This window comes from Syngnathus scovelli, chromosome 9 (genome assembly GCF_024217435.2).
Source record: "Syngnathus scovelli strain Florida chromosome 9, RoL_Ssco_1.2, whole genome shotgun sequence".
Classification (NCBI taxonomy): Eukaryota; Metazoa; Chordata; class Actinopteri; order Syngnathiformes; family Syngnathidae; genus Syngnathus; species Syngnathus scovelli.
In genome coordinates this window covers 1173313-1189875 of record NC_090855.1, presented here as the reverse complement: position 1 = coordinate 1189875, position 16563 = coordinate 1173313, and the positions used below count along the sequence as shown (strand labels likewise).

At 47.9% G+C, this 16563-nt stretch overlaps 2 protein-coding genes across 4 annotated transcripts in view; one reads left to right on the top strand and one right to left on the bottom strand.

Annotated features, from left to right (window-relative positions):
* LOC125974715 (collagen alpha-6(VI) chain) overlaps window positions 1–13949 on the bottom strand; it is a 21709-nt gene extending 7760 nt beyond the window's left edge. Inside the window, exons 1-24 of the mRNA XM_049729489.2 lie at window positions 13877–13949; window positions 9424–9514; window positions 7765–8373; window positions 7034–7621; window positions 5864–6442; window positions 5174–5794; window positions 4507–5067; window positions 3838–4395; window positions 3180–3758; window positions 2530–3108; window positions 2046–2407; window positions 1842–1920; window positions 1624–1769; window positions 1456–1548; window positions 1329–1382; window positions 1144–1215; window positions 1038–1064; window positions 911–955; window positions 781–834; window positions 607–669; window positions 468–533; window positions 327–380; window positions 208–243; window positions 51–113 (exon numbers count right to left, since the gene is read on the bottom strand). Of these exons, the coding sequence (XP_049585446.1) occupies window positions 51–113; window positions 208–243; window positions 327–380; window positions 468–533; window positions 607–669; window positions 781–834; window positions 911–955; window positions 1038–1064; window positions 1144–1215; window positions 1329–1382; window positions 1456–1548; window positions 1624–1769; window positions 1842–1920; window positions 2046–2407; window positions 2530–3108; window positions 3180–3758; window positions 3838–4395; window positions 4507–5067; window positions 5174–5794; window positions 5864–6442; window positions 7034–7621; window positions 7765–8373; window positions 9424–9505 (5970 nt within the window). The 5' untranslated portion in view covers window positions 9506–9514; window positions 13877–13949. The remainder of the gene's footprint in view (window positions 1–50; window positions 114–207; window positions 244–326; window positions 381–467; window positions 534–606; window positions 670–780; window positions 835–910; window positions 956–1037; window positions 1065–1143; window positions 1216–1328; window positions 1383–1455; window positions 1549–1623; window positions 1770–1841; window positions 1921–2045; window positions 2408–2529; window positions 3109–3179; window positions 3759–3837; window positions 4396–4506; window positions 5068–5173; window positions 5795–5863; window positions 6443–7033; window positions 7622–7764; window positions 8374–9423; window positions 9515–13876) is intronic.
* rpp25l (ribonuclease P/MRP 25 subunit-like) lies at window positions 9084–16563 on the top strand. 3 transcript variants are annotated; one of them, XM_068651960.1, is made up of 3 exons: window positions 9084–9530; window positions 11391–11524; window positions 15620–16563. In XM_068651960.1, the coding sequence occupies exon 3, from the start codon at window positions 15620–15622 to the stop codon at window positions 16229–16231; it is 612 nt and encodes a 203-aa protein (XP_068508061.1). In that variant the 5' UTR covers window positions 9084–9530; window positions 11391–11524; the 3' UTR covers window positions 16232–16563. The 3 variants fall into 3 exon arrangements, with proteins under 3 accessions (XP_068508061.1, XP_068508060.1, XP_049585428.1); XM_068651959.1 differs by having other exon boundaries at window positions 11347–11524; XM_049729471.1 differs by lacking the exons at window positions 9084–9530; window positions 11391–11524 and adding an exon at window positions 14839–14991.

Below are 16563 nucleotides of genomic sequence, written 5' to 3'. Positions count from 1 at the left end.
AAAAATGGTAGCGTTTTTAGCGCTGATAGCACTTCCTGTTTATTACTCACCTGAGGACCTGAAGCCCCAGGACTTCCTGACAGGCCAGGATCTCCGGAAGCTCCGGCACCACCCTGGGGGAGCACAAACATGTACACACAATTGTCAGTGTGTGTTGAGTGACATAAAGCAGATAATGGGTTTCTGATATTCTGGGTGATCTCCCACCTTTTCCCCGAGGGGTCCTCGTCTTCCGTCGGGACCCTGACACACAACACGTACACACATTCAGCGTGAGAGGAAGTAAGATGGTGACAGTCAGAACAACAGCAACAAAAAAATCTCACAGGATTCCCCTGGACACCACTTTCTCCGGGCCTCCCGTCTTGTCCTGGTTCTCCCTGGACACAAGAAGGGAAGGAAAGCAGGTGGCGGGCATAAGGGAGGATGCCGGGAACTTAGGAAGCAAGAAAGGAGTAATTGCTGACCGGCAAACCAGGATTTCCCACATCTCCCTTGGGTCCCGGCGCAGTGTTTTCCCGTCCAGGTTCTCCCTGACACAACACAAGAAGGCATGTCACGTGACCAGCAGGCTGAGTGGTCTTTGCGAGGAGAGGCTCAACTCACCGGATCTCCTCTCAGGCCTCGCTGTCCCTTGAGTCCCGCCTCCCCTCGGATACCAGGAATGCCCTGAGGAATGGACGAATGTCAGGAGTTCAGAGGTCAACACGACTGTGGGTCAATCCCACACACAGCAAAACTACACTGACGCCCTCTGACTCATGTCCATGTATACTTTACCGGATTTCCGGGATGTCCTCGCTCTCCTTGACTACCACCTTGTCCTGACATGCCCTGCACGCACAAAGAACCTTCATCGCGTTGATGAAGAGAATGATGATGAAGTTGATGAGGACACCCGAGCGCTAACCTGATCTCCGTTGACGCCGTCCAGTCCGCCTTCTCCATCCTCGCCCTGCCAAAACAATCACGTGACATCCATCAAAGTGGACTCCCTGCTGAAGGAAGGACGACGTCGTGCCGTGAATGTCACTCACCCGATTACCTCGCAGGCCTCGGTAGCCCTGAGCACGAAACAAACGGAAGACGTCGGCGTGTAAGCATCATGTGACGTGACAGACGCATACACCAGCAGTTAAGTACCTTAGATCCTCGGAGTCCGGCGCAGCCCTGAATACCCTGAGGTCCACTGGGCCCAGGACTACCACGGTCACCCTGAAACGAATCGACACCACGGCTGAACCCTCAGCGGCACAAGTAAGGATACAAGAAAGGAGGGAGGCAAGGTAGGACAAAGGAAAGAAGGGGGAAACTGTAAGTGTACTTACAGGTAGGCCCTCTTCTCCAGGGAATCCAGGGAAACCTCTTTGTCCCGACACGCCCTAAACGATTAAACGCATCACATGAAGATGACGATAATGACGACGAAGACAGCGGTCACGACGACGCTGTAACCTTCGACCCCAGGGAACCCGGAGACCCGCGGATGCCTTCGTGTCCTGAACATTTGCACGTGACGTTGCAGCACACGCGACTGGACACCGTGTCCTGTCGCAACACATGGTGACAGATTAGCGTTAGCGAGCCATGGCATTTAGCTCCGCCCCCTTCTCCTCAACTCACAATCTGCTTGAGTACGGTGCTGCCCACGTTCTGCATGCCGATGCTGAGCGGGGTTTTGTAGCCGAACCCTCGGCCGAACTCCAACATTTGCAGCTGCGCCAGGTCCGGCGCCCCCTCCAGGCCAACCATCAGCAGCGCGTCCACACCTGTAGGAACACCTCTGTATTACCTCCGTGTACCACACGACAAAAACACGTCTTGATCTTCTTTTTCCTTACCAGACTTTCGCAGCAGCTCGGACTCATACTCCAGTGTCATCACGTCGTCATCTAGTCCGTCTGAGAAGATGACTAGAACCTGAAGGCGGGCAGTATCAGACCATCAGCGACTTTAGTTTGTCTCAAGTCACGTCATGTGACTAGAGACCCCCATCCCTGGTTTAAGTACATGAATCCTCCGCAAGACTGAAACATGTGACTTACCTTCACACCGCCTTTGGAATCGTCCTCAAACTTCTGCTCGAAGGACTTGAGCATGGCCCTGTTGAGGCGCGTGGGAACGTTCAAATTCCAACTCATGACCTTGCTCACAACGTCATCGTTGGGGTCGTAAGGTTTGAACTTGAAGTCGTAAAGGGTTCCTCCGTCCTGGTCCACCACCCTGTATCCGATTTTGGTCTCGATGGGTTCGGTGCCGGTGCAGCACAAGCCTTGGATGGAGGAGGCGTAATGGACGATCTCGGGCAAGAAAGTCCTGAGCTTGTTATGGCCGCTGACCAACATCTCACCCGGACGTCCGCTTCTTTGAGAAATGTCAAAGCCCATGGCAATGTCGATACTGCAGCCTGAAGCGAGAGCAAGATTTGAAAAATACAAATGAGAAAGAATCGTGACTGGGCCTGAAGACAATAAGAGAAGGGAAAAATAAAGAATGGAAGGAGAAGAAAAGCCAAAACAAGGAACGTACTTTCCCGCTCTTTGATAGGTTTGGATTTACAGATGGTTTTCACCACCTTTAGTCTGATCCTCTCCAAACTGTCAAAGTTTTCCACAGTGAAGAGTCTGTTGTGGGAGCCTGTGATCTGCAGGAGCTGCAGGTCGTGCACCTTACCCACGTTGATGGCAAACACCTCCACCCCGAGAGCCCTGAGGCGCTCCGCGGCCTTCTGCACCTCATCCTGAGACCGTCCGTCCGTGATCAGCACCAAGTTCTGGGAGACACCGGCCAACCTGCGAGAGCCGTTGGCTTCTTCAAAGTGAGCCCTGATGGCATCCAGGGCGCGTCCGATCCGGGTTCCGCCGCCATGCTGGATCATGCCCATGATGTGCTTGGTCACCGACTCATACGTGAAGAACTGGTTCAGGTAGAACCCGTTCTGGAAAGTGTCGTTGAATTGCGCCAGTCCGACCCGGACAAAATCCTGGCTGACGTTGAAGCTGGCTACCACCTGTGTGGTGAAGTTCTTCATGATGGTGTAGTTCTCATAACTGATGCTGCGCGAATGATCGAGCAGGAAGATTAGATCGGCTTTCTGCTTCTCGCAGACTGCAAAAGCAAAGAGCAGACTGTTGAAGAAATTGCTTTTGTCACCAACTGGTGATGAAAAGGTCTCCTACCTGGTTTTGTGTAGTTGCAGATAACAATCGAGATGATCTTGTGCAAAGTTTTCAGCGCGTCAAAATCGTCCACGTAGAAGACTCGGTTTGAGTCGTGACCCGCCATGATCTCCAGCTGTTCCCTGACGGCGTCCTTCACTCCGATACTGAAGACTTTGATCCCTTTGTCTTGGAGCGCGACGGACGGTTCATGCAGATCGTACCGATCGGTGGCGGCGCCGTCTGTGATCACCATCAGAATCTGAGGCACTTTGGACGCTGCCCGACCACCGTACTCGGCATTGAAGAACGGCAAGGTGTATTTCAAGGCCTTTCCCGTGTAGGTGTTCCCATCGGGGGACTTGAGCGCCGCTATTGCTTGAAGAACATCTTGCTTGGACTCGTATTGGTTGAGGGTAAAATTTAATGTGGCGTTTGTGGAAAACATAATGACTCCAAAGCGAGTGAGGTCACTACCGACCGTAGTTTGGTTGACCATGGACGACATGAACGTTTGCATGCTTTTGAAATTTTCCAAGCCGATGCTCGTGGAGCCGTCCACCAAGAAGATGATGTCTGCTTTCTCAATCTTCTTGCACTCTGGTGGAGGGGAAAAGAATGACCATTACTTCCTGCAAGAACCAGCAAACTGGGCTAGAATAGTGCGAGTGTTAATGACCTCTGTCTGGATCACAGAGCTCCAAAGCCACCTGGCTCTCGAAGTCCTTCAAAGCATCAAAGTCCGTTCCGGAATAGACTCGCTCTGGTGATCCGCTGATTTCCAGAAGCTGGGTAATGTTGGCGTCCACCACCCCGATGGCGTAGACCACCACGCCCTTTTGCCTGAGGGCGGCGGCAGGAAGTATGACATCATCTTGAGCTTCTCCGTCAGTTACTATCACCATCATTTGCCTCACGCCAGGGCGCCCGCCTTGGGAAGCGTCAAAGTACGGCGATAAAGCCGCGATGGCTTCTCCCGTGTCTGTACCTCCTCCGATCTGTTGCATGCCATCGATGGCTCGCAACATTTGGTCTTTAGTGAAATAGCGGTTGAGGGGGAACACCAGCTGCTGGATACTGCTGAACTGCATGACGCCCACGTGGACGTCGTTCTGCCCGATATAGGACTTGCCGACCACAGATTTCATGAAGTCCTTCATTTTTTCATACTCCTGCGGGTAAATGCTTCCAGAGCTGTCAACCAAGAACAAGAGGTCTCCGGGTACGTCTTTACAAGCTGCAGACAAACAACACGGAAAGTTAGTTATTCTTTTGCCCAGTTGTGCCCGCAAAACACATGTTCGGAAGTGTCTGATGCCGAGAGAAAATTAATCAGACAAAATCTTACCATCAGTGGTGCAGATGTCGGTGATGATGTCATCCTTGATGGGCGTGAGAGCGTCGAAGTTATTGACAAGGAACGTCTTCTTAGGGTCACCGGATATCTCACGAAGTTCCTCCATTTCGGCATTCTTCACTCCGACGGCGTAGATTGTGACACCTTGCGCTCGTAGCTTCTCCGCAGGCACCTTGACCTCATCTGTGGATTTCCCATCGGTGATGACCACCAGGTATTCGGGCACCTTCTGACCTCGTGTGAGCACGGCCCGATCAAACTGCGGACCCATGAACTCCAGCGCCCTTCCCGTTTCCGTCCCGCCCCCCACTTGCACGATGGCCTCCACCGCCTTCTCCAGGCTTTTTCCGTCCGCATAGGCTGTCAGATCAAATTCCAAGTTTGGCGCATCCGCGTACTTGGCGACGCCCATACGGACGTGTTGGGGTCCGATGCGGAAGGTGCTGATGAACTCGATGATAAACTTCTTCATGTCGTAAAAGTCAATAGGGTGGATGCTTCCGGAGTGGCCGATCAGGAAGAAGATGTCCGCTTCATCAGTTTGCAAGCAGCCTAGAACACAATCGAACAGATTAGATGTTGATTGAACCGTTTTGACTCATTTGATTAGTGGTTATGGGGAAACAGCCTTTTATTGGTCAAGTGCAACAATGCTAACCTTCCTTGATGTTGCTTCTTCTCACGTTAACGCTGACCGCTTGCTGCAGGATGTTGTGGCAAACAATGCTCTGGAGCTTCTGCTCCAGCGCCCTCAGTTTGGAGAAACTGTCCACAATGAAAATGTGGTTGCTGGGCGGGTGGGACGCCATCTCGACCAGCTGGGCATCGTCGGCGTTTTTCACGCCGACCGCGTAGATTTTGACGCCTTCCCGACGGAGGGCCACCGCAGCGTCGCTCACGTCGTCTTGGGATTTCCCGTCTGTGACTACCACCGCCACCTGCTGGATGCCTTTGTCTCTCCTGCTGCCTCTTTCTTTGGTGAACACGTGCTTCCGCGTGAAATCGAGGGCGACGCCTGTTTTAGTCCCGCCGCCGCGGTATGGCATTATTCTGATGAAACTAAGCAATTCGTTCTTGTCATCGAAGGTGTTGAGGTAGACCTGAGCTTTGGGTTTGCTAGTGTACATGACGATTCCCACTCGCACCCTGGAAGGAGCCACGTCCAGGTTGCTGATAACCGAGTGCAGGAACATGCGTACCAGTTTGAAATTTGATGGTCCTATGCTTCCGGATCCATCGATGATGAAGACGACGTCTGCAAGTAGGGCTCCTTTGCACTCTGTGGAAGAAGCAACAACAACAACAAAATGAACCTCCGTAAGGTTGCCCGTTTAAGGATTCCTTTTACCTCCAGTGAGATTGGCTGGCAGCTTCTGGTCTTCAAAGGTAGTCTTCAGAGAGGGAAGGGCACTGACGGGGGACTGGAGGACGAGGGACGTGGAAGGACCGAAGCCCTCACCTCCATAATCTGGTAATGGCGCATCGAGATTCATAGCCACCACCTTGATGCCCTGGGCCTTGAGTAAGCGAGACTGCTTGTACACCTGATCGTCGGACTCTTTCCCACTCAGAACAACCAGGAACTGTTGGAAGCCTTGTTCCGTCCGGCTTCCTGCCTGGCTGGTGAAGAAATTGGAGCCGGCGTACTCCAAGGCCGCCCCCAGGTTTCGCGGCTCGTTGGGCTGGAGTTTACGGCGGCGGAAGCGGCGGAGAGCGGCTTTGGTTTCTTCGTTGGTCTGGTGGGTATTCAAGCGGAACTCCACTTTGATGTCTTGGCCGTACTGAGCCAGGCCAAGGCGGTACGCTGAGATTCCGAACTTCAGTGTGTCGGTCAGTTGGAGAAGGAAGGTTTTCACCTGCTGGAACTCGGCTTCATTCAAGCCGCTGTCCACCAGGATGAAGATATCTGAAAACTTTTTGGACAAAGCTGGAAAAAAGATTTTGACGTGATTATGCATGACAGCGCGGAAGACAAATCATAATGTCTTTATCGAGAAGTCTGGGCTCACGCAAGCTAAGTTGACGATACCGTTAACATGACCTCATCTCCCCCCCCCCCCCCCCCCCCCCCCCCTCCACGCACACAAATCACATACGCAGCTTCCAGACTTTTATTATCGACCTGGGAATTAGTTTCTGTGGAAACTTCCCACAGCAAACACGTATAACAGTAAATTCTACTCTTCAACTGAATTGCCCTTCTCGTGTATTTTGGCTGGCATCACACATCCTTGCTAGCTTCTTTTGGCCTGCATTGTTGTGGTACGGAACGAAACGAAATGTTGCGTAACCGCCGTACAACATCCATTGTTCTTTGAGCTCTACATCGGGTCTTCATCAGCAATTGAAATTCCACGAGGTCAGCTGGTTATAATTAGCTATGTAAAACTCTTGTAGCCCGTAAAAACAACAAATGAGAAAAAACAAGCGCTAACTTCTCACGCTGGGGCTTTCCATAGGTTTTGCCCAACCCGGGAACCTCGATCCCGGTGCCCCTGCAGGTGCTTCTGGTACTCACCTTGCCTCTGGTTGTCCATGGAAGTGCACACGGTTTGCAGCAGACCGACACTCAGCCTCTGCAGAGCTTGGAAGCTGTCGATGTAGAATAGGAAGTTGTCGGTGGGTCGGTTGGCGATGGCGTCCAGCTCCACCAAGTTAGCCTGCCCCACTCCGATAGCAAAGACGATGACCCCGTGTTGTCTGAGGTGCCGAGCGGCCTCCGCCACGTCGTCGGCGGACTCTCCGTCCGTGATGACCACTGCGATCTGAGGCACCCTCTGGTTGGCTCGGCTTCCGGCGCTTTCTGTGAAGAACTGCGTCCGAATAAAGTTTATGGCCTTGCCCGTCTTCGTGCCTCCCATCCGGTAGGGTAACCGTTCCAGTTCGTCCAGCAGAGAGTTCTTGTCCATGTGATCTTTCAACAGGAACTCTTGATAAGGTTCGTCGGTGTATTGCGCCAAACCCACGCGGACTTTGTTGGGACCGACGTCGAAACCGGACACCACGGTTCGGAGAAACGTCCGCACCTCCTGGAAATCGGAAATGCCGATGCTGGTGGAGCCGTCCACCAGGAAGACCACGTCGGCCACCGTGGCTTTGGCACATTCTGAGAGAGAACAGAACAAAATGAGCATCCATCCATTTTTTTTGTTTTTTTTAAGTGATGCACACGAGCGAGCCAACGTTGGTGTCAACGCCGTGTCGATGTTCTCATTTCCACCGCGAGCTATGTGGCATGACCCACGTTACCTTCTGACAACTGCAGAAGTTGTCGTTTGGCCTCCTCCACAGTGGTGCACAAGGTTTGGGCGACGCTCTGAGAAATCCCTTGAAGCGCGGCGAAGTCGGACACGCTGTAAACGAACTGACTGTGCGGTTGGCTGGCGATCTCCCTCAGCTGATTTTCGTCCGCGTCTTTAATCCCGATGGCGTACAAAAGGATCCCTTTCTTCTTCAGTGCCATTGCGTGAGACTCCACGTCATCTTGCGATCTCCCATCTGTGATAACCACGGCGATCTGGGGAACTTTCTGCTTCATCCTGCTGCCGGCGTCTTCCACAAAATGCTGACTTAGCATAAAGTCCAGGCCTTGACCCGTATGTGTGCCGCCGCCCATGTAGGGTAGCGTGCTGACAGACTGGAGGATGTCCTTCTTGCTCTCAAAAGTGTTGAGCAGGAACTCGGTTCTCGGCGTGCTGCTGTACTGGACCAGAGCCATGCGGACCCGGTCTGGGCCTACGTCAAAGCTGTTGACCAGCGTGGCCAAAAAGCGGCGGATCTTCTCAAAGTTCTCGGTGCCGATGCTCCATGACCCGTCCACCATGAAGACCAGGTCGGCCACGGCTTCTTGAGTGCATACTGACAACGGGCTCGGGTCACTACACGGCGATTTTGGACGGACGGCGGTGCCAGTCAGAGAGAGCGAGTGCTTCTGCTAGCGTGGGGTGACGTGCTGTGTCAGCATTTATTTCATTGCATTACTCCAGGTCCATCCTTTAAGATGAATATCAAGGAAATAAATGCTCAAAGAAGACAAATCCGCAGTGAGCGGCTGTGCAAAAGCGTGAAGAACATCCAAGCTGCGTGGCCTTCAACTCTGGTGGAGTCTTATTTTCAATCTTCCGGCTGAGGGAAATCTGTAAATGGCTCTTCTTGGTTGTTGAAGAGATTTTCTCAAAAGGCTTCCTGTCAATCTGCCGTGGAATTGCCCTATTTACGTCTCCGGTGGGCCTGGGATTGTCACCACAACCGAACAAGCCTTTCGGATTCAAAATCTTCAACAACCGAGAAGATTCCAGTAACTGCATACAAGTTTGATTTTATTGGGAATTGGATGACTCCCGTGTGCGCAATCGTGAGTAACTTGAGGATAACAAAAAACTGCCCCCGGGAGAGGCCAGAGCCAATTGTCATAGTCCGCTGAAAGGATCCAGACATGAGGAAACGCATTCTTGTCAAAAGTGATATACAGAAGCAGAACTCCTTCTTGTAACCTCTTCCAAATCAGCATTTAGATAATTCAGAGCCTCCAAGATTACATGACACCATTTGTCTCAATCATTTTTTATTTCTGGCATTTCAAAAATATTTTCACGAGCGGAAAAGATTTATTCTTGTCACCTCTTATTTTCTTTGCGCCTTCTCCTCGCCACATGTGGCCTTTTGAATTTTTTTGGGGGGGTTTCAATGGTAATTTTGGCAAAGATGATCATGGTGGGGGTGAAGCATGTGAGTGCATGAACAAACACAACACACACACACACACACTGTGATGTTAGTCGATGTGATTTTCATTGTGAATATGAGAAGGAGGCCAGATGTGCGCTATATAGTGTGTTGATGTGTGGGAGCCAGATAGAAAGGCCATGTCATACATATGGCGGAATGCAGCGCGCTGAGGTCACCCACCTGTCCTCTGTGCAGCGTTACCGTGGAAACAGGCGGCCGCCATGAGAGCCAGGAGAAGACTCCTCCCAGCTGCCATGACCATTTCTTTCTCCTGCAACGAGAAGGCGGTAAGCAGCCATCATGTCATCGTCAATATGAAACAAGCGCCAAGGTCGGTGGTTAGTTTGTCCATATGTGTCTACTGCCGTCCACCCCATTAAATAATAATATAATAAAAATAGCAATAATAATAACGGCATCCACCCCATTGAATATTAATATCAATAATAATAACAATAATAATCATATGCAGTCTGTCTGACCACGTGTTTCTTTTGATACATTCGTAGAGAGGTGCATTTAGAAACGGTGTCGTTGCGCCGTTGGGGGTGTGAACACAGACGATTTGATTCCCGGCCAATCAAAGCCTTTTATTTCCTATACCTCACAATGCGTGTTCTCACTACATTTACGAGTTGTTATTCATGAACAGAACAGAAGATGCCCGGAATAGTGACGACCGTTTGGGTTTCACGAGAAGCCTAAAGGGACGTCACGTGGTGTTGTAATTGAGAATGAGCAGCTGTCTGCTATCACAAAACAGAAAGAGGAACAATTGGCTCATCTGTTTGTGTTTAAAGCGGCGAGTGCGTTTCCTGCAGACTCCAATCGCCGACCACATCAAGCATAAAATGACGGAAGGCCTTCTTTGGAATGTCATGTGGATGACAGTTGAGAGAAGAAAGCCAACGGAAAACCAAAGGAGCTCCAGATCAGTGTCACTTGATTGAGTTATTGAAGAAAGTTCACTGGTGGTCAATCCTTTTGCGCTCTCACGTTGACTAGCGACCAATCCCAGGTGTACCCAACTTCTCTGGGATGGGCTCCATCTAACCCTACCCTTGAGGACTTTTTTTTTTTTTTTTTTTCTTACCATCTGGACTTGGCAAGAATTCCAATAAACATTGCTGATGAGCTGTATTAATGTTCTATTTACGAACGGATAGATGTTGCTAGCATGCCAAAGAAAAAGAGGGCTTTGAAAGTTTAATGGTGCTTGTTGTATTTATTATAGTTGAGAGCTTACAGATGGGACTGAGACGGTCGGTCTATAAATCACATTCACAGTGCTGGAATGTGTGTTGGTGTGATTGTGTTGTGTACATTAAGGTGTGTATATAGGTTTGAAAGAAAGCCTGCGTCAAATCAACTCCCCCAAAGAAATGCCCCCCCCCCCACCCGCTAATGTGAAGCATGTGAAGGTAATCACAGCGAGACATTTTCACTGACTTTGTTTACATCGTCACTCAAGGACGCGCGAGAACACTGTAAAGCTGAAGGGGGGGCGGGAGTTGAGACCCCCGATCCGATATCAGTGACATCATCGGAAAATAATGAAAGGCAGTAAAAGGGGTCAAAGGACACGGCAATGAAACGGCAGAAAGTCTTCTCGTTATTGTTCCTGTTTGCCAGCCTGTCATTATTTATCGTATTCTTGGTCCTGTTCCTATTCTGGTGATGTTCTTGTTATTTCTCTTTCTTTTGTTCCTGTTGCCGTTTTCTTCTGGATCCTGTTCATTTTTTTGTTCTTGTTACTGTGTCTTTTGCTGCTCTGGCATTTGTTCCTGCTCTTTCTCTCGACTTGCCGTTGGTCTCGTTCCAACTCTTGTTCTTGTTGCTCCGTTCTGTTTTTCTATACTTGTTCTTCCTGATTTTTGATAATGTTCATATGCTTGCCCTTATTTCGGTGTATTGTCGTTGGTTCTTAGAAAGTTAGTAGCAGAGCAAACATAATCATTCAAGTGGAGTGCATTTGGAGTAGAACCAGCAGCAAAACAGAGCCAGCTGGAGCCAGCTGGGACTTGGGCCGCTGTCGCTAACTACAATCCAGAAATCTGCAAAATGTCTGATTGCGGGGATTTTTGTTGTTTTTTTTTTACACAGGAGAAGTCTCACAGCTGCGCTTGTCTGATTTAACCCTCTGGTAGACACAGACGCAGAACCGAGCTCGGACTGGGCCCACGCCGGATCCCCATCTGGACGACAGATGCGGTTTTGGCCACTTCCTCCATTTCTGATTTGACACCGAGCGCCACATTTTCATCCAGTTACTGACAATAAGGTAAAATGATTTATCCACACACACCAAAGTCATACTGCGCTTTGCTACTTCTGAAACTTCTGGACTTAAAATAGCTTATGAAGTCAACTCAACTTCACACACATTACAGTCCAGACCAGCCACAAATATTCTTCTTGGGCCACAAAGCCCAATCCATCACAATAACTACATTATTATTATTAATACATTTTTGCTCTGACCACATGATTATTATGAATACCGTACAATAAATTCCATGTAAAGCAAAAACAAATGTCTTGTAAATTCGAAACACCACAAAGCCAAATTTCAATGACTAACGAAATGGTGGAGTCCATCAAGTAAGTCTTCAAAATCATGAAAAAGAAAGAGAATGTAAATCATTCCGGACGTGACTAATTGCTGCTGACTGTCGGCCGGCCGGGACGCGTCCGTACACGTTTCTTCTTTCTCAGCCCGCTTTTCCTTATTTGGTTAACTCAACGCCAACAAAGGGCACATTCCTACTTGAGGACCTTCTGGACCTTCTCAATAGAACATCTCCAGGAAATTCCTCTTCTTGGGTTTCGAGACGCCAGACGGAATGTAGAGCTCAGACCAGGATTTCGCCAAAGACGCTGCATCTAAACACCACGTCCGACCTCCCAAGTATTTCAACTTTTTTGGAGAATAATATTTATGTAAGGCTATCATTCTGTTTTGAGAACCTACAGTGTCAACGACATGCGAGCCAAGAGCAGGCTAACGAACTCATTTTTTGTCGCGGACCATGCCGAAGTTCTGCTTTTCCCTTAAAATATAAAATAATTGTACACACAATTATACACACAATTTTGGTGAGTTATCTTTTTTTTTTTCATCCAGTTTGGGTTATTTACTCATTCACAAAAATAAGCTTTATACCCTCACTGCCAAGGAGGGGTGTGCCCACTTTTGTCGGACATTCTTAGTGGCGGGGCCCGTTTCCGGTGCGGATTTTAATCTGAGTTTTTGATTGGTCATGTTGGAAACGTCTCATCGACTTTGACTTTCTTCATGGTGTCGCATGACCTCTGAACGCCACGACCCACCGCAAATGACCACACCCTCATAAATACGCAAGACGTACACATCATCGTGTATTATAAGCATATGATGTACTAATTATGGGCTTAGCTGAGCTTTTTTTTTGTTTTTGGTTTTTTTAGAAAATGCTAACTCTGCCTTCTGGAGAGGAAAAAGAGCTCCAAAAATTTGATTTGAATGATTTTCAATGTTTTGTCATAATGCGTCATGGCCTCCAGTGTGGAGGGTTAGCAGAAAAACATCTCATTATTTTCAGAATAACTCACACACAGCATATAAATCACTCCTGCTGCCACAAAAAAAAAACGTGTATCCGTCACATCATAGTTATTTTGTGCTTTTTTGTAAAATGCCTAATTTATTATTTTTTTGCCTTAAGCATTGGTAGCTGGTATCGGCTCCACTAGTATCGGTAGCTTCAAATGAAGTGACCCAATACGATACCTGCTATCGATACGCGCCCATCGCTAATTTTAATTTTTAAGGACGTAAAGCGGAGACGTAATAATCTTAAACCTGTAAGTGTTCAACAGTCCAGATTAATGTGGCCCCAAGGTCGTACACCCTGATGTAGTCTATGTGAAATTTAAAAGTGTTCAAGTGAAAACATATGCGCTACACCGGCAGGAATTTACTGGCATCTGCTAGCGCAAATTATGGAAGCTCACATGCCGGAAAAAAAGGTTTATGTTTCAGAATTTATTCTTCTGTTTAGAAGAGTTTTATTTTAAAAGTCTTGTTTAATTCAGATTAAAATGACATCACACCTTCTACATGATAAAAACTAAAGAGGAATAGATTCAATAAATTCAGTTGAGCGAGCATCAATGAGGAAGACGTTTTAAATCTTTACGTATATAGTCAAACTACATTAATGCCAGAGATGGCGATCCCAAAAAAAAGTCCAACTCACAAACATCTGCAGGCGTGTGGGGGTCTGAGAGGCGGGGGTGCCATGCCAGAACCCCCCCACACACCCTTCTGGTCCTACTTAATCTGATGTTACCATCAAAGAGAAACTTTCACAAATACATAAACCATAACATTTCAAAAGTGGCTGGAAGTTATGATGAAAGAATGTTTTTGCTCATATTTCTTTTGAAATGTGTTTCATTATAATCAACATCAGGAAACGATTAACAAGTACTTATCGACATCTGAAGCACCTGACGGGATTTTCTCATTTCAGTTCTCGGACCTTCATCCTTCTCATCATCATCATCATTATAATCATCATTATTAACAGCACATGCACAAACACAGACATTTAAGTCATGCACAATAAAAGAAAAAGAATGAGACACTTACAAGTCACAGCTCGGTCGTCCACTCCGTGCCAAATGTTGCATTACCACGGCCTTATAGGGAGGTGCTGTCTGGGTTCTACTGGCCACGCCCCTCAAAGACCACCCCTTCCTTCATATAACATGTGAATGTGTTCTTGAACTTAATACCTACTATAAAGGGATGAAGAAAGGTTTTTCACAAACCTACTTACCATTGAAGCATCCATAGACTAAATTTGTTTGCCAAAGTCCCAGACTTCATCAAAATGACTAATTCAGCTCAAAATGGCCGACTTCCTGTTCACTTACTGTTTTGTGTGGCATGTTATCAAAGATAGGTTTGCCCAATTTCATGTCCATGGCTGAGTTTTTCAAACTTTACAATCTACACGACTGAGTGAGTTTTCTTTTTCACCCCACCCCCAAAAAAAAAGATTTTTATGAATGTTGGGACCCCTCCAAAAAGATCATTTAATCATTCAATCAGTGACTTGTCAGATTAACAATAAACACAATGATTACAAGAGGGCTTTCACACAGAGAAAGAACCAAACATTCCCTCGCATACTCACACTTTCACATCTGGATGAAAGTTGTCCAGTCTGTGTCTTTCAAGTTTGCTAGCAATCACACAAAATCTTTGGGATGAGTTTAGGACGAAAATGACCACATCTCCATGTGCTAAGGATTACATTCGGTGAATCTTAATAGGTTTGCGTGTTTAATATGTTTAAATGTGTGTACTAGGGGTAAGACTATAAAAACGTTTTATGTCTCTTTATTTTGCACATTTGTATACTTTACATACGTTCAGTGTTATGGGGAAAGCCCTTAAAATAGCAACTTATTTGGCCTGAAATAGTGACGAGAAAGATAGAAATTCCTAGGGAAAAAGGATCAAAAGTTGACGTTTTCAAATTTTCAACAAAAACTTTAATCGTAGAAACGCGTACCAGCCGCTCCTTGCGCCCTTTTATCAGCATCATCATTCATTCATCGCCCACACGCACAAAGCCACGCCCCCTTAACGCTCCGGCGTTTTGCGACACTGATCTTTGCTATACGGCAGCGTGAGAAGCAACACCAAACATGTGAAGAAAAGGAGCGAAAAGAAGGAAAATAGAAATAAGATTCCAGGTGAGTTGATATTTCAACGTTCACCACGATCACGCAAAATGTATCTCGGTCGCTAGCATGGGTATGATGTTACTTTGGCGACCGTGTCGAGTGGGATTAGTTGATGCCTTGCCTGTGCTAACGCTAGCCTAGCCTCGAACGCTGGTTCGTCTGTAAATTAATATTTTAATTTTATCTCTCAGATAATCGGATCAATAATTATTTATTTAAATAAGTTTGTCTACGTTTGCAACGCGAGGTAATGAAGGCACAATGTAGCTTTGGAGTCACTAAATAAACCTGTTGGCAACAAATGTTGGACACCTTTGTCAACAGTGCACCAAATTATTTATTAAAAATGTATCATTCTAACCTTAGATGAGTTGGTCCCGTGACAACAAGCAAAATCTCCACAACGATATTACTTTGTATAACTTTGAAACCTCTTATAACCATAATATTGTACCATAATGGTTACATGGTGGTATCGTTTAACAATACCATAAAGCCTGTTTGATCGTATTACAAGAGTACATTTGATTACGCTTGCTAGTATGTTAGTAGAAATTATTTGTGATGTAAAACAAGAAAAGAACAAGGATTTAGTGCCTAGTGCCAATAAACAAACTCCAAAATGTTGTATTTACAGATGGAGAACTACAGTAAGGTTCGCAGTACAGAGCAGCCGTCCGTATGTCCATTCAGCCTTGTCGCCGATACGCCGGAGGTGCGCGTCAAAGAAGGCAGCAAGATCCGCAACCTGCTCCGCTACGCCCTGAGCCGCGTCGAGACCAAACCCCAGGCAGAAAAAGATGGTGAAGGCGAGGTCGATGAGGCTCCGCCTGGCCGCCCCCTCTGCCGCCAGCTGGTATTCACGGCGAGCGGCAAGGGCGTGTCAAAAGCTATCACGTGCGCCGAGGTGGTTAAGCGACGTGTCCGGGGCCTGCATCAGTTGACCTCGCTGGCCAGCACCACGCTGACAGATGTGTGGGAGCCCCTGGAGGCGGCCGTCGGGCTGGACAGCATCACCGTCAGCAGGAAGCTGCCCGTCATCTGGATTCTCCTCTCCAAGGACCCGCTGGACCACAACCTGCCTGGGTACCAGGCGCCTGGACGCTGCGACAACCTTTGGACTCGTGATGAAAAGGAGGAGGTGGGAGCATACAAGAGGAAGCGGGGCGGAGGCCGAAGCGGGGACGGCAGAGGAAGAAGCGGAGGACGCTACGCAGGAAGTCCTCGAGACTTGAAAGGACCCAGATGATAAAAAGCAGCGAGGGTTGTTTGGGATAAGATTGCAACGGGGTGGAAAATGTTCATAGGAAGTTAAGTCGAAGCATTTTGGAGCTGCGTTGGTGCCTTGATTTACAACTATTTCGCTTATGAGTTTTATAAATTATGAACTGTGGCTTGTTATTAGGTTTTTCTTTTTTTTTTATGCTTTGTGTATGAAGCCAAACATTTGATTCTGGTGAGCATTGGACACTCCAGCACCTCCAAAATTATGGACGCCGAAATAGGCTTGATGTCATGTGACTCATGTGAGTGTCGACCAGATGAAGCATTAAAGCGTTCCATCCAATTAGTTGAAAAGAA

Bases quoted from the DNA above. Each gene is read 5' to 3' on its own strand.
- rpp25l (XM_068651960.1), top strand. From the start codon at position 15,620: ATGGAGAACTACAGTAAGGTTCGCAGTACAGAGCAGCCGTCCGTATGT.